Here is a 25488-nt window from a genome sequence, read left to right as displayed (position 1 = left end):
TTTGGTGGAAATCACTAGTGAAGCCACTGGCCCTGGGCTTTTGTTTGAGAGATTTTTAATTACTGTTTCAATTTTCTTGCTTGAATTCCTTTCTTCAAATTTTTGTTTCTTCCTGATACAATCTTGGAGATTTCAAGACTCTAAAGATTTGTCCATTTCTTCTAGATCTTCCAATTTGTTTGCAATAAAGATGTTACACCAGCACCTTATGATTCTTTCTCTATATTTTAAAAGATTTATTTATGCATACAAGAGCTGGGGTATAGGCCAGAGATGCAGAGGGTGAGAGGATTCACTAGAGCAGAGTGGGGAGCAGAACAGGCAGAACTACTGAAAATACACTGCTGAGGGGAGCAGCAGGCGAGCCAGGAGAGGTCTGTTACCCCATGTGGGTGTTCCCTGGCTGGCTGGGATCAAACTCGTGCTGCAGAGGCTGCAGATTGCTTCATAGTGCGGTGCTTAACCCTTTGCGCCACCAGGGAGGCCCCTGTATGCTGTTTAGTCTCCACATATTTGAGGTTTTTTCCTGTCATTTTGTGGTTGATTTCAGAGATACTTGGTATTATTTCAGTCTTCTTGAACTTATAACACATTTTGTGATCCAACATAGTCTTTCTCAAGAAAGCTCCAAGTGCAACAAGAACATATCCTTAGCTTTTATAAGGCATAGTGTACTATGTCAATTAAGCTCAACTGATCTAATTCCTCATTTTAAGGTTGTTGATTTGTCGATCTGTCCATTGATGTAAATGGGGTGTTAAAGTAGCCTACTACTAATGTGTTGATGTGTTTTTAGATTTGCTAAGAGTTGCTTTACATATTTTGATACTCAAAGTTTTTTTTAAAGATTTATTTGTGCATACAAGAACTGGGGTACAGGCCAGAGGTGCGGGGGTAGGGGGAGGGTGAGAGAATTCATCAAAAGACAGAGTGAGGAACAGAACAGGAAGACTGACCGAAATATACTGCTGCAGGGAGCAGCGGGCAAGACAGGAGAGGTCTGCTTCGCCATGTGGGTTGCTCCCTGGCCAGCTGGGGATTGAACTCATGCTGCAGAGGCTGTGATTGCTTCATAGTGCGGTGCTCAACCCCCTGTGTCACCAGGGAGGCCCTCTAGGAGATTTTTAATTTGATTTTACAATTCATTCATTCTTCAGCTGTATCCATTTTATTTTACTCTATTGTACTTCATTCTAAACATGCTTTTATATTTCTACTTGGGTCGTTATCCCTTATTCTTGCATTACATTGCTAAAATCTTCCCCTTTTTCTTTAAAAATTTATTGGCTTTATTTTATATTCTGCTGGTGTTAGGTAATCCAGTTCGTTTTCTTTTAAACCAATAGCATCTTAGTTCTTTCATATTTCTTTGGCTTGTATACTCATTTACAGTAGTATGAGCTCTTCCAAGTCATAGCATGCATTGGGGAAGAGCTTAGAATCAACCCTCCAACCTATATTGCAGGTTCAGAAGAAAGAAATAACCCCTATAAGTGGTCAGCCCCGTGTATGAAACTATAGTTAATTATTTCAGTTTGTAATCTACCAAGCAATCCTTGATATCAGGGTATTTGATAAGACATTTCCTAAAGTCCAGGGCCTAGATCAAAATCCACTAGTCCTATGAGTCTGGTGGGGGAAGGGTGAATAAAGCACAAGCTAGGGCCTCCCTGGTGGCACAAGGGGTTAAGACGCATCCTATGAAGCAATCCACAGCCACTGCAGCACAAGTTTGATCCCTGGCTGGCCAGGGAACAACCCATATGGTGCAGCAGACCTCTCCTGCTGCCCACTGCTCCCCTCACCAGTGTCTTTGGTCCATCTGCCTGTTCTGTTCCCCACTCTGTCTCTGGTGAATCCTCTCACCCCCCCCGCACCTCTGGCCTGTACCCCAGTTCTTGCATGCATAAATAAATAAATCTTAAAAAAAAAATAAAGCACAATCTAGCCAGTGCTTACCTGCTTTCATCAAATCTTTACCCAAAAGGCTTTTGTGGTAGACTGATTACATTTGTGAGGACACCTGCAGCAAAGGTCTGTACCTGCTGTAAGAAAGCAGGTAAAAGCTTTCTACTCATAAACATACAGCCAGTCTCTCTCTTTCCGCCCTCTCGCTTCTGTGCTTCCCCCACCTCTCTCGCTCACACACATATCAAAAACTACTTTTGAGTAAATCCTACATCTCCTGGGAGTTTTACCTCTTTTTTAAATAGCTATTATCCATAGACACTGAAAGAAACACTCTAATCATAATGTAATAGAACTTTACATGGTTTTATTCATACATTACTGGTAATGAAAGCAAACTTTATACAAAACATTTATACAGATAAAAAAAAATCCTTGGCTAAGCAAAGCCATTTATGTGTGTATATACACACAAATACACATACATAAACAAAGTATTTTACAACATTAGACATATTTACAAATACAATATTTAAATTATTTTACAATTTGCCAAAATGAGGCAATTAGAAAAACAAATAAAAATGGGTGAAACCAAGTATTTGTTAAGTTTAATGTTACAAAACTGTTTTTAAAAATGTAGAAAAGAAAGTAATTTCTTTGAAATACAAAACTAAGGGTTCGGTACTATATTGTTGTTTTTATCTAACAAATTCTAACCTGTTTAAAAATAAATATATTGATCAGATTGATATGCTGAACATGCTGACTTGAGATTAAAGAGTCAGCAAATAGTAACAATTGTAGGTTATTATTTGGTAATCAAATATGTCATAAAGCTGCCCTCTACTTCCCCATTTAAAACATGAGGAAGTCCAAGCTTCTGTGTCATATACGATATCAATTAAGACTTCAAGTAATTCAGCAACTCATCTGTAATGTAAGAAAATGCTAAAGTTATGATCCCATTTTATGTTCATAAACTATTCTTTAAAATGAGTTCTACTTTGATAAAATTGATATTAAAGGATTAACTTTATACAGAATCAGTTTGGCAACTTTATCATTATACCCTGATAATTTCATCAGACTATAGTACTTGGAGGGGAAAATACCAGTTAAGAGACAAGCCAGGAATGAAATACCCATTATTTATGCTGTCATGCAAGCAAATAAAATCTCAAATATCAGAACCATTAAAAAAATTTAGGAAAAAATGAAAAAAAATTAATTTGTAATGGAATTTAGAACTATTAAACTAATCAGCATCATCTACAGATCCAATTTTGATTCTTTTGTGACTACATATTATCTTCATAAGAGAATGAAATTTATATAACCAGGTCATTTTGCTTGAAGTTTTTTTTTAGAGATTCTTTAGAATAAGCTTTTTCTTCAAATTCTCCATTATTCAAGTTACATTTGAATTATATAAAATTTTTAACTTCACAGTAAACTACCAATTATCTTTTGAAGATCCCATTAGCAAACCAATTTCTTTAAAAGTATACTGAAGTCAATAGATTATCTAAAGAGAATTTTTCAATGGGTCTAGAAACAAATTTATAACTCAAAAACATTTAGAACCTTTTCTCAATGATATCTATGTCCAAATCTGATTTCTATTCAGATTTAATACTAATTTCATTAAAAATGTTCTGAAAATAATGACTAATCAATTGAAAAATGGTGATAGGTTAAACATCTTTATCATTTTCCTTACACAAAAATCCCAAATATTTAAATTCAGTCTTACAGAAAAAACAAAACAAAACAAAACAAAACAAAAAAAACCTATTGATAAGTATTACTGCCTTAATTGTTGTCTTAACAAACCTGTGCAAATGTGGCCTAAAGAGGCTAAGGAAACAAGTCTAATGAACGTTATCAAAAATTTAATACGGTAAATCATGTCATCTATTCAGATGACAATGGATTTCAGGTTTATGAATGTATGTTTTGTATTTTCAAGTATTTCAGCACTCCTAATTAAAAATGTGAATACTAAATTACAATGACTGCATAGACTTCATTTGCTATGAAATACACTATTCAAGAATCTTTTTCTTCACCTATGAAAAACTTATTGTTAATCATCAAATGGATTCCCCTCCACCCTAGACTCATCAGCAATCAGAAGGCTAAGGAGAGATCCAAGCTGATCCGAACTGTAGTAGGCTTCACTCTGAGCATATCCCTGTGGACGAGGTGAACTTAGCAGGCTGAACAAGCCACAGTGCTCCAATCTGTGACTGAAGCAGGAACTCAACTGGATGTCTCACCCGTTACTTACATCTTCAGTGGCTACCTGATTATTAACTGCAGTTACAGTGTCACACATTTAACAGTCTTTACTCATCTCCTGTAGTATAACCATTAACTACCTGCATTTTGACTTTTCAAAGAGCTCCTTTAGTTGCTGGAATCTTTCTGAGACCTGAAAAATTTTAAATTGAGTGTTAACTATAAATATCTCAACAGTAGTCCTTTATCTTTGATTAATATTTTCAATAGTATATAGGCAAAGTTATCTTCAATACTAGAGACAGTGATGTTTAGAAAAATGAAGTATCTTTATACTAACAGTGATTTAAATTTCCAATAATAAACTCTTTCAAACAAGAAACATCATTACAACATTTTTAAACATTAAATAAGTACAGCAGACCCATGAGTAACAATTTGTTCAACACTGTGTCATTATAACATTGATAAGTGAGGACTTAATGGTAACACAAGAGAAAAATTAGACTCACTCTAAACTTCTTCAAAAATTACCAAGTTTTTAAGTCTTAGATGAAGAACCACACATATAAAAAAAAAACTAAATGGCTAACACTTAAATTTTAAACATGCTAAAAAGTAAATCTAAGTAATTAGAGTAGTAATAACTATAGAATTGAGGTGTGAAAATGGCATGGTTACCTGATACGGCTTTTTATTCAACTTGGCAGCTAAATAAGAAAATGTTTTCGATGATGGTGCTCTTTTCTGACACTCCAATAGAATTTCCCGGTCATCATTTCTGAAGGGGGAAAATAAGATTTAAAATAAGAGCAGAAATGTCCTCCCTGGTGGCGCAAGGGGTTAAGCACAGCACTATGAAGCAATCCACAGCCACTGCAGCAGGAGTTCGATTCCTGGCCAGGGAGGTAACCCACCTGTCTCACCCACTACTTCCCTCAGCAGTGCATTTCATTCAGTCTGCCTGTTCTGCTCCCCACTGTGTCTCTGGTGAATCCTGTCATCCCCTGCACCTCTGGCCTGTACCCCAGACTTGTATGCAAAAATATTTAAATCTTTAAAAAAAATAAGAGCAGAGAGCTAACAAGAATCTCAAATGACAAATGCCCACCAATAAGAGGTGGAATTCTTATTAGAACCCAGAGGAAAAAGTATACTATGAAAAATGGCTGTCTCTGAGATATAAGATTATGAATAATTTTAATCTTTATTTAAAACAAATGCAGTAATTCAAAAACAAGTGTAGTAATTCATCTTTATGACAAAATTATAGCCCCCCCACTTAATTTTATTTTTAATGTATATAATACTTTAAAAATTTCAGCCCAAACATGATCACTGACTTAAACAGCACAAGAACCAAAAGTAAACTAGAACCAAGATCTAATTCCCAGACTTCTCTTTTTCCTACATGGTTTGGGCCAATGTGTGTTATTATAATCTCTTGAAATCTTATTCTGTCACCTCCAAGTTATCTGAAATGAAGGCACAGTGGACTACAGTATTAAACAAAACTGATCGTATCATGTAATTTCATCAAATCCAGAAATCATGCACCTATAGTACAATGATTCACAACTGTGGCTTCCCTTACCACTGAAATGGGGCTTTTAAATCTGCATTTCTTAGGGGCTTCCCTGGTGGCACAGGGGTTAAAGACAGTACTATCAAGCTATCACCAGCCACAGCAGCATGAGTTCAGTCCCTGGCTGGCTAGGGACAGTAGACCTCTCCAGACTCGCCCGCTGCTCCCCTCAACAGTGTATTTCAGCAGATCTGCCTGTTCTGCTCCCCACTCTCTGTTGAACACACACACACACACACACACACACACACACTCTCTCTTCTTGTATGCATAAATAAATCTTTTTAAAAAAAAACCTGCCTTTTTTAAAAAAAATTTTTTTAAGGATTTATTTATTTATGCATACAAGAACTGGGGGACAGGCCAGAGGTGTGGGGGGTAAGAGGACTCACCAGAGACAGAGTGGGGAACAGAACAGGCAGACAGACTGAAATACACTGCTGAGGGAAGCAGCAGGTGAGTAAGGATAAGTCTGCTGCGCCATGTGGGTAGCTCCCTGGCCGGGGATCAAACTCGGGCTGCAGTGGCTGAGGCTAGCTTCATAGGCTGCGTCTTAACACCTTATGCTACCAGGAAGGCCCTAAAAAATCTGCCTTTCTTAAAAGGTTCACAGAAAAGTTGTAAGTACAACTTGTTCATAAAACTTTTTTGAAGCTTTTCACTTAGGGGAAAACTCAAACTACAAATGCTCACTTTTTGCCATGTTTCCCCATCTGCCATTCCTTTCTAAAATGTGCTCAAACCAGTTCCCTAAAAATGAAATAACTTTTTTAATTAAAAAGTGAAGTTAAAACAGTGAGTTCTATCTGCAATGCTAAAGCATATTCCTTGGCCATTGCTCTAACCTGTTCTACAATTCAGCTGGATTGTACCCTAGAATGTGATCTCTTACCACTTTTGAAGTCATCATTTCCCTCATTTCAGGATAGGATAAAACTATAATGGACAAATTTCTGCCTCTCAAAATTTCTTTGTGATTTAAATCGCTCAGTATTCTTACCTTGTCCATGAAACTACAATTTCTCCTTTCTTTTTAACAACATTCTTTGCAGACAGGCTTGTAGAAGTGGCAGGTGTTGCTGATGGATCCTTAGCGACTGAGCTTGCCTTTGATGAGGAGGGATCTTTAGTCACTGTATAGGCTTTTTTCTTACTTGTTTTCCTTCGGTGAACTTCACCATTCTCACCAGAAACATGGGTGATTTTCTTGGTCTTTTCCTTAGTGGTTAAGTTTGTTTCCTTTCTTTGTTTTTTCTGAGAATGATTTATATCAGAAAGGTTTTTTCTCTTTTTGTGAGGATTATCCAAAACTCCAGGCAACTCTGTGCTATCAGAATGTGATGCTGGCTCTGATTTTAAATCACTCTTTTTAATTTCACAAGAACTGGGAGATTCTGAGGTTAAATCAATATAGGATTCCCTAACAATGCATTCCAAAGTCTTATTTGTCACTTTCATCTTTTCTTCCTTACAGTTATCTTCATCTACACATATCACCTGACACCCCAATCCTTCAATAGCTAGAGGACAGTTGCCTTCATTTTTACTCTCACTTGAAACATCTTGTGTCAAATCAATAAAGGCATCTACAGCATCAGATTGCATACTATCTAGTATTTGAGCATTTTGATTCAAATTGTCTCCAGAACATCCCAATTGATCAATACTTAAAACTGTTACTTCTATGAAGTCCCCTATGTTTTTGGTCTCAGTGACTGTATCTTTAGTGAGGTCTATGTATGTGTTTGGAAGATGATCCTCAACAGAATTTGGAATTTCTTCCATTGAAGGTACTTCTTCAATGTTTCCAGGTACTTTTGTTTCCCATACTTGATGCAACTTGAAACACTCATCAGTCACTTCATTACTATGATCTGCTTTACCTGAAGCATCTTTAAGAAATTCATATATATCAGGAACCTGTGTTGATATCATACAGTCCTGTTCTCCATGAGCAGACTTACTATCAACATTATTGTTGCTATTTTTCAGTTCCTCCATAGATTTACAAACTCTGGTCTGACATGAAATGTATTCTTTCTCTGCTGCTTCATCAGCTTCCTTTCCCACTCCGGGCAAAGATGCCAATGACTCATCAGTCACCATATTCTGTTTAAGAGTGGGGGAGGTAGATGGTGGTGCACGCCGTATTTTCACAATGAAATGATCATTGGACTTTTCCATTATGACAGCATGCATAGGTAGATTAGGGTGGTACTGAAAACCTGGAGTAATAACAGACCGGCTTGTCCATGATGAAGAGCAACTTGATTTACTACTTGAATTATCAGACTCCAAAGCTAAATGAATATCTTGCTCAGATGCATCCTCTTCTTCCAGTAAGGCATCTTCACTAAAATGAGCACTAATAACTTCTTCAGGAGTTGAACTGGACAAAACTTCAGGCTTTAAGAAACTGAGATGACCATCTGACTTCAGAGGTGATGGTACTGTTAAAGAGACTGCTAGATCTTCAAGAAGTATGGAAGAAATACAGGGCTTGCTCTTTTCTGAGCTACATACATTATCTTTACTTAAAGCTATGTTAGAGGCCACTTCAAACATACAGCTCTCATCCAACACATCAGGATGAACAGGCAAAGAAAGTCCTGAAGACAGAGACGGACCTTTCTCAGATGATAATAGTGACCAATTATCATCACTAATCATTTTAGGACATGGAGAAACTACCCCCGAAACTAGCTCTTCTGTTGTACAAGTCGGCAAAGATTCACACTTCAGGGTCTCCAGCAGCTGTTTTTCCGGAGTCTTTAATTCCCACTCATTTTTTTCATTACAGTTAACACTGTTGTCCAAAAGATCAGAACCTTGCAACAAACTTTTAAATATTTCACCCATTTGTGCATCACTCACTAAATTAAAAGTAAGGCTAGATGCTTGTTGTTCAGTAAGAATCTCAAAACTGCGTTCTGGCTTCAGAGCTACATGCTGGGAAGTCTGTGCATCCTCTATGGTGTTGCCTTCATTTTTTTCTGGCTTTGGCATGCTTGAACAGTTCAGTTCTAAGGAGTGCCCATTAGAATGAGAGTTCTTAATATTATCAAAGCAAGTGTTAAAATTTTTTTTAGTGTCATGCTTTATTGTGTGAATAACGGAGTTACTTTGGTCTTGATGTTTTTCTTCAGATTTTTTACTTCCCAATAACAAACATTTTTTAGTGTCATGCTTTACTGTGTTAATACCAGAGTTACTTTGGTCTTGATGTTTTTCTTCAGATTTTTTACTTCCCAATAAAGACTTAGAATAAGCAGAATCTTCTAATTTTGGGGATTTCTCTTTCAGCATTTCTTTTTTGGAGTTGTTCACATTCCCCTTCTGATATTTGGAATGTGGTGCTCTCTCTTTATTTATCTTTTCAACTTTTCCTTCATCACTGTCACTGACAAAGTTCACGGACTCACAAAACTTTAGTAAGATTTTCTTAAGCTTTGCAAACAAGTAATCAAGTTGTTCATCTACAAATTTCCACAACTTCTTTTTCATATCTGGTAGTTGCTGTTCCAATAGACGATCCACTATGCCATTCTTTTTAACTTGCTTAAGCTTGGATTCTATAACATCACAGAGATTCTTCTGTAAAGCTGCTGCTGACTTAGATATTTTGGATAAATCAAGGTGTTTAATTAGTGATGTAAAATTCAAAATTGCTGACTCAATAATTCTATGAAATTGTATCAATGAAAATTTTACCTTGAATTTCATATAATTTTTCCTTACATGTTTTCTTATCACTCGTAGCATGTGCAGAACTTCTGGTACAGAAGCGGGTACAGCAATAATTGGAACTATTTTTTCAAGGCTAGAAGTACTCATTATCTTCTCTTTCTTCTCTGTGTTTGAAGATCTACTTGAGCCACTTCGTCTTTTATTCCACTTGCTTTTGGTCTGATGGATTTTTGTAGATGTTTTCCTATTGTCTTTCTCCAAATACACAGTACTTTTCCTACTTCCTGGGCTAGTTTTTGTGCTCTGAATTTTAGTAGATACTCTCGGTTTGGCACTTTTTCCAAAATGTTTCTGTGGTTTAGAATTTTCACTATCACTTAGTATTTCCCCTTCTTCCAATTCATCTAATGATGGATTCTTACAGGAATCTGCTTCTATACATTTGTCAGGTTTTTGGGTTGGCTTTTGATTTTCTTTATTGAGATCAGACTGGCTCTTAGAGGTAGACTGAGTTGAATTTTGTGGAAATACATCTGTGGAAGAAGAAAAAGTATGTTATAGACACACAACCACTGAATTTTAATAACTTGGCATTTACATACTAAATATGACCAAAAAATGAAGTACTGAGGCAATTCATTATTTTTAATAGCTTTTTCTTTTTTTTTTTTTTTGGCAGAACATTAATGCCTAATATGTATTCATGCCATTTGTCTTTACTGGTCTTAGACTATGCTTAGGTGATAGTGTAGAGTTTGGCCATGTAGATAGCCATTAACTAACTGTTCAGATACCTTTACCTGATAGCAACAACACCGATTCTTTGCCATCTGATGAAGACTTTTGAAGGCCAAAAATAAATCTAAAGCAAGCAGAGTATCTGAAACAATCTGTCCTACCACCTCCTACTCCCCCCCAACCCTCCACACATACTTTTTGCATTATGAATTACTAAAATTTAGACGGGATCTGAATGTCAATTATCTTATAAAAAAGAAACCATACTAATTCACCTTGCTTATGTTTTTACATTCTTACAAACATATAGTTTTAGAGGATAATATAGACTATTACCTTTATGACTGTTAAATAATGGAACTCGAGAGGGGCTTTCCAACCTAGGAAGTTTTGCTGCTGGTCTCACCGGACTATTCAGAGGACTAATGGCTTCTGGGATAGGTCTCAAGTGATTAAAGTCAATGCTCAGTACTGAGTTCTCATCATCATGATACACTGAGTTTGTTTCACCAATTTCCATTCTATGGTCCATTAACACAGTCTGCTGAATTGATTCTAGAGTCTCTTTAGGTAAACAAGGCTCCAAATGACAAGATTTACTCTCAACCAGTTGTGTATCTACAAGAGCAGGCTCAAATTTGGGGTTACCATCTTCTGAAGGAACTACTGGCAAAATGCCAGCTTCTTCAATGGAAGGCTGCAAAATGCTTTCATTGGATTTGGCCACTTCTGTAGAAAGAGTTTCCTTCATTTCTATATCTTCAGAAATACTACAAGAATTTAAACCATCAGTTCTTTTGGTATCCAATTCCAACCCAAAATTTTGAGAAAGATTTGTTTGTAATATGTCCATTACCATGGGAATTGTTGTGCTTGCACCATTAATAGTTTGTTCCATTTCTATTGATGGAAACAAAGACTTGTTTTGTTCCACTTCCACAGGTGCTGAGAAAGAAGTTTCTGTACCACAAATAGGCATATCACAATTTATAGCATTATCAGCAGATTTAATTATCAAACCATGTTCTTCTGTTTTCCTTTCTGGAATACAAGTCCTGGGTTCAGATATTGCTGCAAGAGCCTCTGGTTCCAGTAACTTTGGCTTGGTCTCCTCTGTGATATGTTCATTGACAGAGGGAACACATGTCACTGTTTTAGTTTGCACTGAGTCCAAATCACATATGTCATTGGATTTGGGAGTATTGGTTACTTTATGCTGATTATCCTGAGAAACAGGTTGCTTTTTAGCAGGAGAAAGAGTTAAGTTCAGTTTCTCCATAAAACTCAATTTTAAATCTTTGTTTTTTGTTTCATTTGGACCACTCTCACCTTTATTTGCAAGCTCTTTATTAGCTGTCCCTTCAGAAGCAATATTATTAGAAATTTCACTTTTATCATCTTTTGGCCCATTCTGTCTCTTTAAATCAGTAGTTGTTTTCTTAACTTCTTTGTTAGTCTTCTGCAAATGTTCCGCAGGTGTTTTTTTTTTCGTATCTCATATGTCTATTTTCTTCTTTGCTTTCTCGTTCTCTTTTCCTCTTATCTTCAGTTCTATGTCTTTCTGCTTTTAAAGTTACATTTTCCCTTTTCCCCTCTATTTCCTTAGAGTCAATGTGTTTGTGAGTTCTACTGGTTGAAAGACAAGAAGGATATCTTCCTTCTGAAAAACTATGACTACTCACACCCCTGTCTCTTTTGCAATCTTCTCTTCCTCTTCTCTCTTCTAAATGGTATTTATTGGAATTCTGAGATTTTATTTCATTCTTGGAATGAGGAAACAATGCTCGCTCAGATCTTCTCCAATGATCCTGATCTTTTACTACTGATTTAGGTTTTTGATCAGCTTTTCTTTCTTCTCTGTCTTGTGATTTTAGTTCTTTTCTATTTGTACTTTGTGATCTTTCACTTTGTCTTTCCAGTTTTTTGTCATTTTGAGAGTCTACTCGAGCATATGACCTTTCTCTAGAGGCCTCTTTTTCCCAAGAAGTGTTCATGTGTTCATTTTTATAATCCAAATCTGAGTTACTTTTAAACTTCGAATTTTTTTCAGTCTTTGGTTCACCTTTACCATATTTCTCAGGACGTCCTTGTAGCCTCTGACTAGCCTCTGTGTTCCTTGGTTCACCATCACAAGCAGTATTGAACTCTTTTCGTAGTCTATCAGTTCCTCTACTACACTGGCTATGTCTAATATCTATTCTCCCTCTTCTATTATCCTCATTTGAACTACCTTCACCAATCTGATAATGGGAACGTGACCAAATGCCATTGGCACAGTGTTTTTCACTAGATGTAGGCAAATGGGAAGTGCTCTTTTTTTCAGAATGTGATTTTCCTTCCTTTTCGAGTTTTGGCGGTGAAGTGCTATGATGTACATCTTTAGAAACATCACTTTTCACTCTGTGATCAGTCTTTGAACAATCATCCAAATGGGGAGAAGATCTGGATTTAAAATCTTTTGTTTTAACTATGTCTGATGTCCTCGCAATCTTATGATTATTTCGAAAATGTGGAAACTCCGACAATCTATTGAGAAATATAGACATTATCAACAATGACAAAAAAACAAAGTTAATGGCTTTTTTAGCAATCCAAATTTCATACACATTTGATACTCTTTAAATTTTGGGGAACCACCTATGGCAAAATTATTTTTGCTTTGCATAAAGGAGTGAGTGGTAAGAATTGACAAGCTTCTCACTAACTGGGTCAGTTTTTAAAACTGGGTCAATTATTAAAACAGGGAACTCTTTTATTTGCTTTGCTCAAAGTCTGAAGGACAAAAGTCCTATCCCAGCATTTGCAAATGTCTTTCAGCTTTCCCCCCACAAGCATACACAACTCAAAACTGATCACAGATTTATTTCTCTTAGGATAAGTGAAATTATTTTCTTGCCCTCACTAACTCTAGCCCAACTGAAGCAGAACAAAAGTGAAGCCCTGATGAACAACAGATGCAATCAAAATAGGACTCTATGTAGCTTCCTATCCTAGTTTTCTGTTTCACATACAATTCCACAATGAGCCAAAGCATTGATAGCCATGTTAAAAGTGATACATACTGTGCAAAATAAAAAGGAATAGTTTCTATTAAAAAAGAAGTTTCAATAAATGATAACTATTTACCATGTGCATAGTTATAGTTCACAACAGAAAGTGCAAATAATTGACAAAACATTAGATTATATAAAACTAAGATCAATCTAATGACACAACTTTCATCATTTATTCACAGTTTCTCTTTTCACCCTGTTCAAACACCATACTTCTCCCCTAAAACATTCAAACATATTTAAAATTCCCCCAAACTTCAGAAAACAATCTTATATGAGTAGTACTGGTGGGATTTAGGTTAGTAAACACACACACAGCCATCTTTCTTTTCAAAAGGGGTAACATGTTTATAATGCCATATGGTATACACACAGGATTGTCAACACAACCTTTAATCATTTCTTATGTATCTACCATGTGCCAGGCACTATGCTAGGTGTGAGAAAATGACAAAGACACAGATTTCGTGTTTCCATGAAGCTTACATTTTAATGGAAGAGAAAGATACCAGTCAAGCAATCCCATTCATGATTCTAAAAACTGCAAGTATACATAAGCTACAACAGATGTATCCTAATCAGGGAGATCAGAAAAATATCTGTGAAAGGAAGTCTGTGCTGAGACCTGAAGATGAGTAGTTATTCAGAAGATGGAGAAATGCATTCCAGGCAACTGAAACAACCCATGCTCATTGGAATGTTAGTTGCTACTCACAATCTTAAATATCTAATTAAACGCATGATTTTTATGTCTTCCCAGTCAAAGTTAACAACCCATGTAATCTACAAACAAATCCACACCCCACAATTATACCTTTGGTGAAGATTATTTATTTCTTCATCCTTGCGGTTTATTTCCACTCTGGCAGTTTTGATAAGTGCTGAAATATTCTTCTTAAGAGACTGGTTTTCATTTTTTAAGCTGAAATTCTAAAGAACATAAAATATATTTACTAAGGTGTTTATCTACAGCTTCATCAAATTACTACTTATAATAGCTAATGACTACTGCTAACTACATGCCAGGCATCACATATTTTATGCAATTCTCCTAAAAGTTCTATGATCATTACATAAATGGGGAAGCTAGAGATTCAGAGAAAATAACTGGTCCTGGAGAGAGGTCACTTAAAGGGATCAAAATGGCAGGGGGGACACACAGGGCTATTTTCTCAAAAATTAAAAACAAAAGTGATAAAACAACATAAATTTAGCACACAAAAAATGTACTAACTCTCAGTACTCTGGCAACAACAGTGAAGACATCACTATTTTCCTCCAAAATCATTCTAAATCTTTGTTTTTCAAACAATTCTCTTTTAAACCAACTAATATCATCTTTATTAATTTTCTGTTATTTAGCTACAAAGTAGTCTAACATATCTTTTATATCAATATCAACAAATCAAAAAGGTTTTCTATATCAATTTCATTAACACAGGCAATGCACGTTTTGCCAGACTTACTAATTCATTTAATACTAAAACAAAGCTGTCTAATAAACTGCTAACACTTTAGCATTTTAACGTCTAAAAAATTATTTATTAAATTTTGACTTAAAATAATTTAATAAAGCAAAAATAAAATACTCATTATAATCTTACCTGTGTCTGTATTTCCTTAAACTTTTTCATCAACTCTTTCATTTGCAGCTGACATTTTCCATATTCTACCTGTAACTATAACATATAAAAAGATTAAGCATCATTCTAAATTATTTTAACCTAAATATCATTCCTAAATATCTAAAATTTTGCAAATAAACCCACTAAAAAAAGAGTAAATGAGATCTATGTCTACTATGAGATGTTCAAAAGATTTATTTTTAATGTTCGACCTCTCTATATTCTATTTTGTTTCTCTTCATATTTAATCCCCACACCTTAAAATTGAAATAAGGTAGAAAGAAAATTGTCCTATGTAAGTCTTGTGATATTTTTTAGCTTACTACAAATCTGGAAAGACAAAATGTTTTATCATACTGATTGTCTGTTGAAGTTTTACATTCAGACATTTCAATTTAATCAAGCAAAATTACAGCTAAATTCAGATAAGCATTCAGAAAACACTGTTTTAAGAAGCAGATCTAAGGCAGAAACTGACTTAAATATTCCTTCAATCTAACCTCCACTTCCTAAATACAGCATGCATGTTCAATAGTGAGTTTACGCTTATACTACAGGAATTACAAAAAAGTAAAATAACTGTGTTTAATAATTCTAGCAACCCATACATCATTATATGTTGCCTCTTTTGCAGTTCCTTCTTCAGTCAGGATTTCTTCATATAAATCCAAACAATTTCTAAATGGGACACAGGATTTGGAAGCACTGTCTAAAACAAACAAAAAATCCTCACGTTAAAATATGTTCCAGAGTCAATGCAAACCCTCTAAAAATTCCAATGACATTTTCCACAGAAAAAAGAAAAAAAAGTCCTAAGGATTGTGTGGATCCACAAGAAACTGCAAACAGCAAAAGCAATTTTGAAAAAGAACAAAGCTGAAGGCATCACATCTCTTGCTTTAAAACTACAATACAGGGCCTCCCCGGTGGCGCAGCGGTTGAGCGCTGGGTTGCGAAGCTGCCCGCGGCCTCTGCGGCGCAGGTTCGATCCCCGGCTGCTCCCCGGCCACCTGAGGAGGGTCCCACATGGCGCGCAGACCTCTCCTGCCGCCCGCTGCTCCCCTCAGCAGTGTACTTCGGTCCTTCTGCCTGCTCTGCTCCCCGCTCTGGCTCTGGTGAATTCTCTCACCCTCCCGCGCTTCTGACTGTACCCAGTGCATGTATAAACAAAACAAGCAAACAAATAAAATAAATAAATAAAAAACATGCCTCTATAAAAAAAAAAAAATAAAAAAAAATAAAACTACAATACAAAGCTAACATAAACAAAACTGTACATTAATGGCATGAAAAATAGACACATCAGGGGAACAGAATAGAGTTAAAAAGTAAACCCATGCATGAGCATATATGTGCAATTAATTTATAACAAAGGAGCAAGAATATACAACGATGAAGAGACAGTCTCTCTAATAAACAGCGCTGGGAAAACTGAACAGCCACATGCAAAGGAATAAACTGGGCCTCTGTCTTACACCATACACAAAAAACAACCCAAAATGGACTGAAATTGAATAAGACCTTAAGTCATAAAACCCCTAGGCAAAAAAAAAAAGAGGTTTCTAACCATCAATCTTGGTAATGATTTTCTGGATCTGAAACCAAAAGCAAGGGCAACAAAAGCAAAACTCAATAAACATAACTACATCAAAGTTTAAAAATCTGCATAACAATGGAAACAATCAGCAAAATAAAAAGGCAACCAAAAGAAAAGGGAAGGTATTTACATATTATGTATCTGATAAGGGGTTAATATGAAAAAATATATAAAGAATTAACAACTCAGTAGAAAGAAATCCAACTAAGAAACGGGCAAAAGAATGCAATAAACATCTTTTAAAAAAAAAAAGATGTACAGATGGCCAACAGGTACATGAAAAAGTGCCAAACATCACTAACATCAGGAAAAAACAAATCAAAACCACAATGAGATATCATCTCACACCTGTCAGAATATCTATCATCAAAAAGATAGAGAAAACAAGTGTTGGTAGGGGTAAGGATGGTTGTACATTGTTGGCAGGAAAATAAACTGGTTGCAGCTACTATGGAACAGAGTGAAAGTTCCTCATAAATTTGAAAATTAAACTACCATATGATACTATAATCCTACTTTCTGGGAATCTATGCAAGGAAAATGAAAACAGGATCTCAGAGAGTTATCTGCACTGCCATATTCACTGCAGCATTATTTACAATAGCTAAGACATGGGAACAACAACATGGAATAGAGAAGACATGAAAACACACACACAGAGGAATCAAATTCAGCCATGAAAAAGGACATCTTGCCATTTACAAAAACATGGATGGACCTTGAGGACATTGTACTAAGTGAAAAAAAATCAGACAAATACTGTATGAAATCACTTATATGTGGAACCTAAAAAAAGCTGAATGTATAGAACCAGAGACTAGAATGGTGGTTACATGGGGCAGGGAGTAGGGGAAAAGAGATGCTGATCCAAGAGTATAAACTTCAAGCTATAAGATGAATAAGTTCTATATTATTCTTATCTAATACACAGCACAGTGATAGAGACTGCAGTTAACTATACTTATTATATAGTAGAAAGTTGCTAAGAAAGTAGATCTTAATGTTCTTAAATGTGATTAAAAAAAGTGATGGCAATCATTTTGAAATCTGTATATCAAATCAACACACTGTACATTTTAAACTTATACAGTGTTATATATGTCAATTATATATATCTCAAGAGAGCTGGAAAAAAATAGAAAAATATGTTAAGCTTTTGGTGTTATATCTAGCTCAACTCAAAAGGCTATACATTTCCCCAACTCCTACATTTCATCCAAAACTATAGTGATTTCAGAGATAAGAGCTGGAAGATTTAGCTAAAAATGCTTATGTCAACAAATCAGTTGTAAGAATCATGTACCTGTTAAACACATTTGATTAAACAAATCATATATTTACTTAATTTGGGTAAGTTATGAGACTGTATATCCCACTCTTACACATTTGGGACTATTTATTGTCACTACTCTTTTCAAGAACTCCATTATCATATAACCTGTTGACAATATGAGTAGTTAATACATGTACAGACAGCACCACCATTTTAATGGTACAAAGTATTTTTGCACAAGATCCAATTAAATCCAAGACCTAGATAAATAACAAACCTGAGTGCAATTTAGTTTACTAATCAAGTTTTGGGTAGGAAAATATTTATCGGATTATAATCATTTCAAGGAATGAACAAATGGACTATAAGTACTTTCTATAAACTGACCAAACAAAATGAAACTATCTCATTATAGATCTTACATACCAGAAACAACATTGTCCAACCCAGCATATATGTCCAATGAACCTTCATCATTACTTTTAAGAGGAGAAGCTGCAAGAAAAATAAAAAAATAGTTAAAATTAACTTTATCACTTAGTAAATTTTTTCAATTCCTACTTAGAAAGACTAGTACTCTGAAGGACTAGCAAAAGACTATTAAAAAAGGGAATTGTGGCCTCCCTGGTGGCGCACGGGGTTAAAATGCAACCTATGAAGTTATCTGCAGCCACTGCAGCACGAGTTTGATCCTGGGCCAGGGAGCTACCCACATGGTGCAGCAGACCTCTCCTGTCTCACCTGCTGCTTCCCTCAGCAGTGTATTTCAGTCAATCCGCCCATTCTGTTCCCCATCCTGTCTCTAGTGAATCCTCTCACCCCTTGCATCTCTGGCCTATACCCTAGTTCTTCTACAAAATAAATATTTGAAAAATAATTCTATGTCTATTACTTATATTTTATAAATTTTATATTCATATTTTCTATTGTATTGATTTGTGTGTGGGGAGAAAAAATTTATGACAGTATTTTTAGTGCGAGTAAGTGAATGATTTAGTAATTAAATACATTTAGAAAGACAATTAAAAATGAGCTCTTACCGGAAAAGACATCAAATAAATTTGTTCCATCACCATTGTCATCATCTGCTGCCATGATCCTACTTCCTTTTGATAGTTGCCATCTAAATTTTTTAAAATAAAGATTTTCCACTGTTAAAACCAACCTCACAATTAAGATAATAAACCTAACTTTGGGCCTCCCTGGTGGCGCAACGGGTTAAGCACCGCACTATGGAGCAGTCCACGGCCTCTGCAGCGCGAGTTCAATCCCCTGCCAGCCAGGGAGCAACTCACATGGCAAGGCAAGCCTCTCCTGTCTTGCGCTCCCACTCCCCTCAGCAGTGTGTTTCAGTCAGTCTGTCTGTTCTGTTCCCTGCTCTGTCTCTGATGAATCCTCTCACTCCCAAATCTCTGGCCTGTGCCCCAGCTCTTGTATGCATAAATAAATAAATCTTTAAAAAAAACCTAACTTTAAGTTAAACCTCAGCTTTTAAATTTGACATACAAAGGGTCACTCATGATTAAAAACAAATAACATTTTTCAAAAGTTAAAACTACAAAATAAAAACATTGAACTTCACATGGTTAAACCATGTCATAAAATAAATTATTATTTTTAAAAATGTACCAAAATGTACTTAACTTTTATGCTAAAATAAGTCAACTGTCATACTAAACAAGCGCAACTATACGGTGACTTCTGTTAGTTCTCTTGGCAAGTCATCAAACCTGGAAGTAGTCTTTGGAATTTGAGATACACATGTTTTCACCAATAAGAAGGTAAGATAGGCAAATAGCAAAGTGTCTGATACTATACTGGGTTGGTAAAGGTCTAGAAAAAGAGGTAATCTCATACCTTGACAGAAATTTTCAAGTGTATATGGCTGCAAGTTCCACAAAGGCAATTTTGCAATAGCTGTCTTTGTTGATAAATTTGTAAATTTTCTCTTTGTAAATTCTCTTGATATGATGTAATAAACTGGCACTTTACCTGTCATCCTCCCCCAAACCCATAACTACATTCTAGCCATGACATAAACATCAAATTCTAATAGAGGAATATTCTGTAATAACCTGATTAAATAGTCTTCAATAATTACAGGGACATCAAAAACAAAGTGAGAAAACGTCAGTCAAGAGGAACCTAAGAAAACATGGCAACTAAAGGTGACATGGTGTCCTGTAACAAAAAAAGGATAAAACCTAGGTAAAAATGAAGGAAATATAAATAAAATATACCCTTTGATAATGTATAAACGTTGGTTAATTTCTTAGAATATACTACAATAATATAACATAAGATGTTAATAATGGAATATGGGGGTATAGAGTGGGTGATATATGGGAACTCCTTGTTCTCAATTTTTCTGTAAACCTAAAACTATTCTAACAAAGAGTACATTAATTTTAAAATCAGTATATCTGATCATAAGAAAAATCATTTTAATATCAAGAGCATATGATAGGGCCTCCCTTGGTGGCCCAGGCGGTTGAGCACAGCGCTGTTAAGCTGTCTGCAGCCTCTGCAGCCTGGGTTCAATCCTGACCGGCGAGGGTCCCACATGGCGCAGCAGACCTCTCCTGTCTCATCCACTGCTCCCCTTAGCAGTGTACTTTGTCAGTCTGCCTGTTCTGCTCCCCACTCTGTCTCCGGTGAATTCTCTCACCCTCCCGCACATCTGGTCTATGCCAGGGTTCTTGTAGAAATAAAAAAAAAAAAAAAAAAAGAGCATATGATAAAGAGACTTTTATTAAGCTGAAAAAAGATGAATTTCTACTTAAAAAAACCAAAAACCCTTTACATCAAACATCACATAGCACGATAAACATGCATTTCCTCTAAAGTTAAGCCTGGCTTCTATCTGAAAGAGTAAAACAGGGCCTCCCCGGTGGCGCAGCGGGTTGAGCGCAGCACTGTGAGGCTGTCCACAGCCTCTGCGTGAGTTCGATTGCCGGCCAGGGAGATTCCCACAGTGCGCAGCAGACCCCTCCTGTCACATCCGCTGCTCCATTCAGCAGTGCTTTCGGCCTGTCTGCCTCTTCTGCTCCCCACTCTGCCTCTGGTGAATCCTCTCACCCTCCCGCGCCTCTAGCCCGTACCCCAGTTCTTGTATAAATAAAATCTTTAAAAAAAAGAAAAATAAATAAGTGAGTAAAACATGAAATGAGATAAAGCTGGAAAAGAAGAAACACAGCTGATGATCATCTATGTAGATAATCTATAAATTATTAGAATAAATATGAGATTCTCAAAGTTGCTGAATGCAAGAATACACAAAAGCAATAGCTTTTCTACATACGAGCAACCAATTTTAAAACATTACTGATATACTTACAATAACAAAATCCCAACTTATAAGTATTGATTTTTTTAAAATTTTTTTTTAAGTATTGATCTTATACAACATCTTTGTGGAGAAAATAATAAAGGATCTAAATGCAGGATATGATAACCCTTTCTTCTTAGAGGACCAGAAAGTAAATTATTTTAGGCTTGTAGATAATCTGGTCATAATTCGTCACGTAACTTGCTTGGTAATTCTGTCACTGTAGCTTTATATATATATATTTTTAAAGATTTATATGCATACAAGAACTGGGGTACAGGTCAGAGGTGTGGGGGTGAGAGGATTCACCAGACAGAGTGGGGAATAGAACAGGCGGATTTACTGAAATACACTGCTGAGGGGAGCAGCTGGTGAGTAAGAAGCAGTCTGCTGCACTATGTGGGTCACCTCCCTGGCCAGGGAGCAAATTTGTGCTGCAGTGGTTGCGGGTAGCTTCACAGTGCTGCATCTTAACCCCCAGGGCCACCAGTGAGGTCCCTGTCACTGCAGCTTTAAAGCAACCATAGACAACATATAAACAGATGTAAGCAGTGGGCCATAAAACTTTATTTACTATCAATTTATCTTTAAAATAAATAACAAACATACCACAATCACATATATGAGAATACTCAGTACTGGCAATTCCCCAACTGTTTTTTTTTTTTTAATGATTTATTTATTTATGCATACGAGAACTGGAATGGTAAGCCAGAGGTGAGGGGGTGGTGGTGGTGAGAGGATTCACCAGAGAGAGTGGGGAGCAGAACAGGCAGATGTACTGAAATATATTGCTGAGGGGAGCAGTGGGTGAGACAGGAAAGGTCTGTTGCACCATGTAGGTTAGCTCCCTGGCCTGCCAGGGATCAAACTCAGTGCTGCAGTGGCTGGCGATAACTTGAAAGCTGTCTTTAACTACTGCGCCACCAGGGAGGCCCCCAACTTTACATATAAACTCTGGAAATTTAGTCAAACTGAACAAGATGAATATAAAATTCAAACTGAAGTGCAAAGGGCTTAGTAGAGTCAGGGCAATTTTTATTTTCAAGGTATAAGCAGTAAATTTACTGAAGAATTATAAATACAGGAATCAGTACAAATGATAAATATAGAGTCCTATGGCTTTCCACAAATTGAACACATTAAACTACCATTCATATTAAGAAACAGGTCATTACCAGCACCCTACAAGTTCTACTCATGCACCGTAATAGCCACTATGCACTCCCAAATGTGATAAAAGATGTGTGGAAAATAAAAGCATACACAATGCTGGTGACTAGCATTGTAGAGGAAATACTTGCATGTCAATGGAGGAGTAAGATTTGTGTAGATTCCAAATGAGTGCATCATTAACCTTGGAGAAAAGATATACATAGAGAACAGCAAATAAAACCGTCTAGTTGGAATGGGGCTCAGGAAGAACAGGATTGGAAGAATATCAAATTTAATTAGAGTCAAACAGAAGATATTAAATGCCAAACCAAGGAATCAGCGATAGGCATACTGAAGATTTTTTAGTTAGAAACATCAGTATCATGAAATGAAATAGGGACACTAATGTGTAAAATGAAGTAGAAAAGCAATAATGTATGAAGAGAAACTAGGGAGGAGGCTACTACCGTAAGAGTCTGCATTATAAAACATGTGGAGACACATCTTCCATAAGGATGGAGACAATGAGAATGAAAAGAATGTTTATATGAAGCATAATAATGGAAGACAAATGTGGTAAATGTCTAGATTAGGGAAATATAAACACATCTGCCCGGATTCACTTTCAAGCCACAAACTTTCTTTGACCCTTTCCTTATCTCTACACTCACTTTCAAGTAGTCACAAATTCTTAGTAATTATAATTTTATACTTTTTAATTCTCAAATGTATTGTCTTCTTCCCCATCAGTTTCAGACATGATTTCTCATTTAAATTACTATATAAATCTCCTAGGTAGCTTCCATGTTAACAATATATTTTTCCTCTTACAATTTTTGACAATAAAGTCAAAATTAATCTTATATATGTCTAGCCTGTGTTTCACCAAGTCAGAAAATTTCAAGAGCTACCCAAAACAAAATACAAATTAAGGTTCCAAAGCACAGAAAACAAGGAAACTGAAGGGCTTTTTTAAAGCAAGGGAATATCATGATCAAATCTGTTTTTCAGAAATTTAACTCTAGCAAGAAGCATAATACTAGTGACAAGGGAAATAGACAAGGAAATAGTAATACTAGTGACTAGAGAAAATACTAGTGACAAGGGAAATAGAAAAAGCTATTAAAAAATGCAGAAAAGAGGGCCTCCCCGGTGGTGTAGCAGTTGAGCGCTGGGTTGCTAAGCTGCCCACAGCCTCTGCAGTGCCGGTTCCATGCCCGCCGCTGGATGAGGGTCCCACATGGCGCACAGAACTCCCAGCCGCTGCTCCCCTCAGCAGTGTCCTTCGGTCCTTCTGCCTGTTCTGCTCTGGCCCTGGTGAATTCTCTTACCCTCCACGCTTGACTGTACCCAGTGTTTGCATAAATAAATAAATCTTTAAAAAAAAAATGCAGGAAAGGGAGGGAGGTAGAAGGAGGCAGAACACATAGAGGGGACCAACTGGTTGGTTGTGACTAGACATTTAGTGATGATCATGGTATGACATACACAGCTAACAACATGAGAAACTGCATACATGAAACCTACAGTGTTGTAAACCAGTATTACCTCAATTAAAAAAAAATGTAAAAACTAAACAAAAAAACCAATGCAGGAGAGAATGAGGAATGATTGAATTAGAAGTAGAAAGAAAGACAGGGGCCTCCCCAATGGTGCAGGGGTTAAGACGCAACCTATGGGGCAGTCCGCAGCCTCTGCGGCATGAGTTCAATACCTGGCTGGCCAGGAAGAAACCCACATGGCAGGACAGACCTCTCCTGTCTCGCCCGCTGCTCCCCTCAGCAGTGTATTTCGGTCAGCCTGCCTGTTCTGTTCCCTACTCTGTCTCTGGTGAGTCCTCTCACCCCCCGCATCTCTGGCCTGTATCCCAATTCTTGTATAAAAATGGATGTCTTTAAAAAAAAAAGAAAGACGGGAGCAGATCTGAGATTTCTGTGGCAAAGTTGAAAGATTTAATGGAAAGTATATTCAAATGTTCACTTTTGCCCAATTCAAAACCATAGCCTGAGCTGACCTTTCAAAATCAAATTTAAGTCCTGTTCCCTCCTCTGCTTAAAATCCTCAGTGCTTCCTGCTGATCTTACATTAAAAAGTCAATTTTGGAGGCCTCCTGGTGGCACAAGGGATTAAGTCTCAGCACTATGACGCTATCAGCAGTTGCTGCAGCATCCCTGGCCAAGGAGCTAGCCCACATGGCCCAGCACACCTCTCCTGTCTTGCCCGCTGCTCCCCTCAACAGTACATTTTAGTCAATTCAGCTGGTCTGCTTCCCTCTCTGCCTCTGGTGAATCCTCTCACCAGAGGAAGAATATCACCTCTGGCTTACACCCCAGGCTCTTGTATAAATAAATAAATACATATATAAATAGCCAATTCTGCCATAGTTCTGCTTACAAAACTCTGAACAACCTGGTTGGTCTCTGTCTCCCATCCAGTGTTGGTCTGCCTCATTTTCCCCCATTCCTCAGCAGTCTTTGCTCTGATTATATTGAGCTTTTTTCAGTAACTTAAACATCTTGTTTGTTCCCTCCTACCAGAAGGCCTCTGCAGGGAGGACTCCTTCCTCAATGTTCTACCTTCACTTTAACTCAGCTTGGATATTTTAGCTTAAGTAATGTTTGAACCTTCCCTGCCTATGCTCTTATTCTTAACCCCTGTCTGCTTTCTTTACATGACTGTTTCATTTTATGATTACAATTTTGTGGGATTTCTAGAGCTGTGTCCACCTCACCCATGGGACTGTAAGCTCCATGAAGACCAAGACTGGCTCTGTCCTGTTCACCATTGTATCCCCCGATCTCAGCACAGGCCTAGGTAATAAGTTGGTAGGTAATAAAAAAAAATTGTTGAATTAATGAATTCCCAACTTGTCAAAGACAATAAAGTTCCTAGCTTTGGTAACAAGATGATCATGCTTTTAACTGAATGGAGAACCAAAGGAAACACGTTATCTGTGGGACATCCAGGTGGAAATGTCCAACAGATGACTAGAAACTAGAGTATGTAGCATAGAAAAGACATAATTGCCCGCTGTTCCCCTCAACAGTATATTTGAGTCAATCCAGCTGTTCTGCTCCCCTCTCTTAGAGTAATTTAACATGGCCATGACACTTCTGGAAAGGAAGGAGAGGATGAAGGACTATGAATCTGAAATCTCTTAGAAAGAAGGTTTTCACGTTTATTCTCACCTTCCCCTGATTGAGGATCTCAATATATAATAGGAGGGGCTGCACCTATGAGAAGTGTTTGAGGCAAGATTTTAAAAGATGAGAACCACAGAGGGTGGGGGAAGCAA

General features: G+C 36.7%; 2 protein-coding genes across 2 annotated transcripts in view; one reads left to right on the top strand and one right to left on the bottom strand.

Moving 5' to 3' along the window:
- The window catches only part of MDN1 (midasin AAA ATPase 1), a 155615-nt gene that overhangs the window by 14489 nt on the left and 115638 nt on the right, over nt 1–25488 (top strand). The window contains exon 6 of the mRNA XM_037518752.2: nt 24908–25018. Coding sequence (XP_037374649.1) covers nt 24908–25018 — 111 coding nt within the window. The remainder of the gene's footprint in view (nt 1–24907; nt 25019–25488) is intronic.
- LOC119252691 (CASP8-associated protein 2) lies at nt 3701–19092 on the bottom strand. The gene is given in 10 exon segments (XM_037520104.2): nt 3701–4345; nt 4834–4933; nt 6738–9957; nt 10499–11648; nt 11650–12688; nt 14030–14145; nt 14820–14894; nt 15449–15549; nt 18137–18205; nt 18751–19092. Coding segments are annotated over 10 exon segments (5982 nt in total). The 5' UTR covers nt 18806–19092; the 3' UTR covers nt 3701–4288.

The sequence above is a fragment of the Talpa occidentalis genome, unplaced genomic scaffold (genome assembly GCF_014898055.3).
Source record: "Talpa occidentalis isolate TD23 unplaced genomic scaffold, MPIMG_talOcc4v2.1 talOcc4.2, whole genome shotgun sequence".
NCBI classification, from domain to species: domain Eukaryota; kingdom Metazoa; phylum Chordata; class Mammalia; order Eulipotyphla; family Talpidae; genus Talpa; species Talpa occidentalis.
This window is presented reverse-complemented; position numbering and strand designations above follow the sequence as displayed.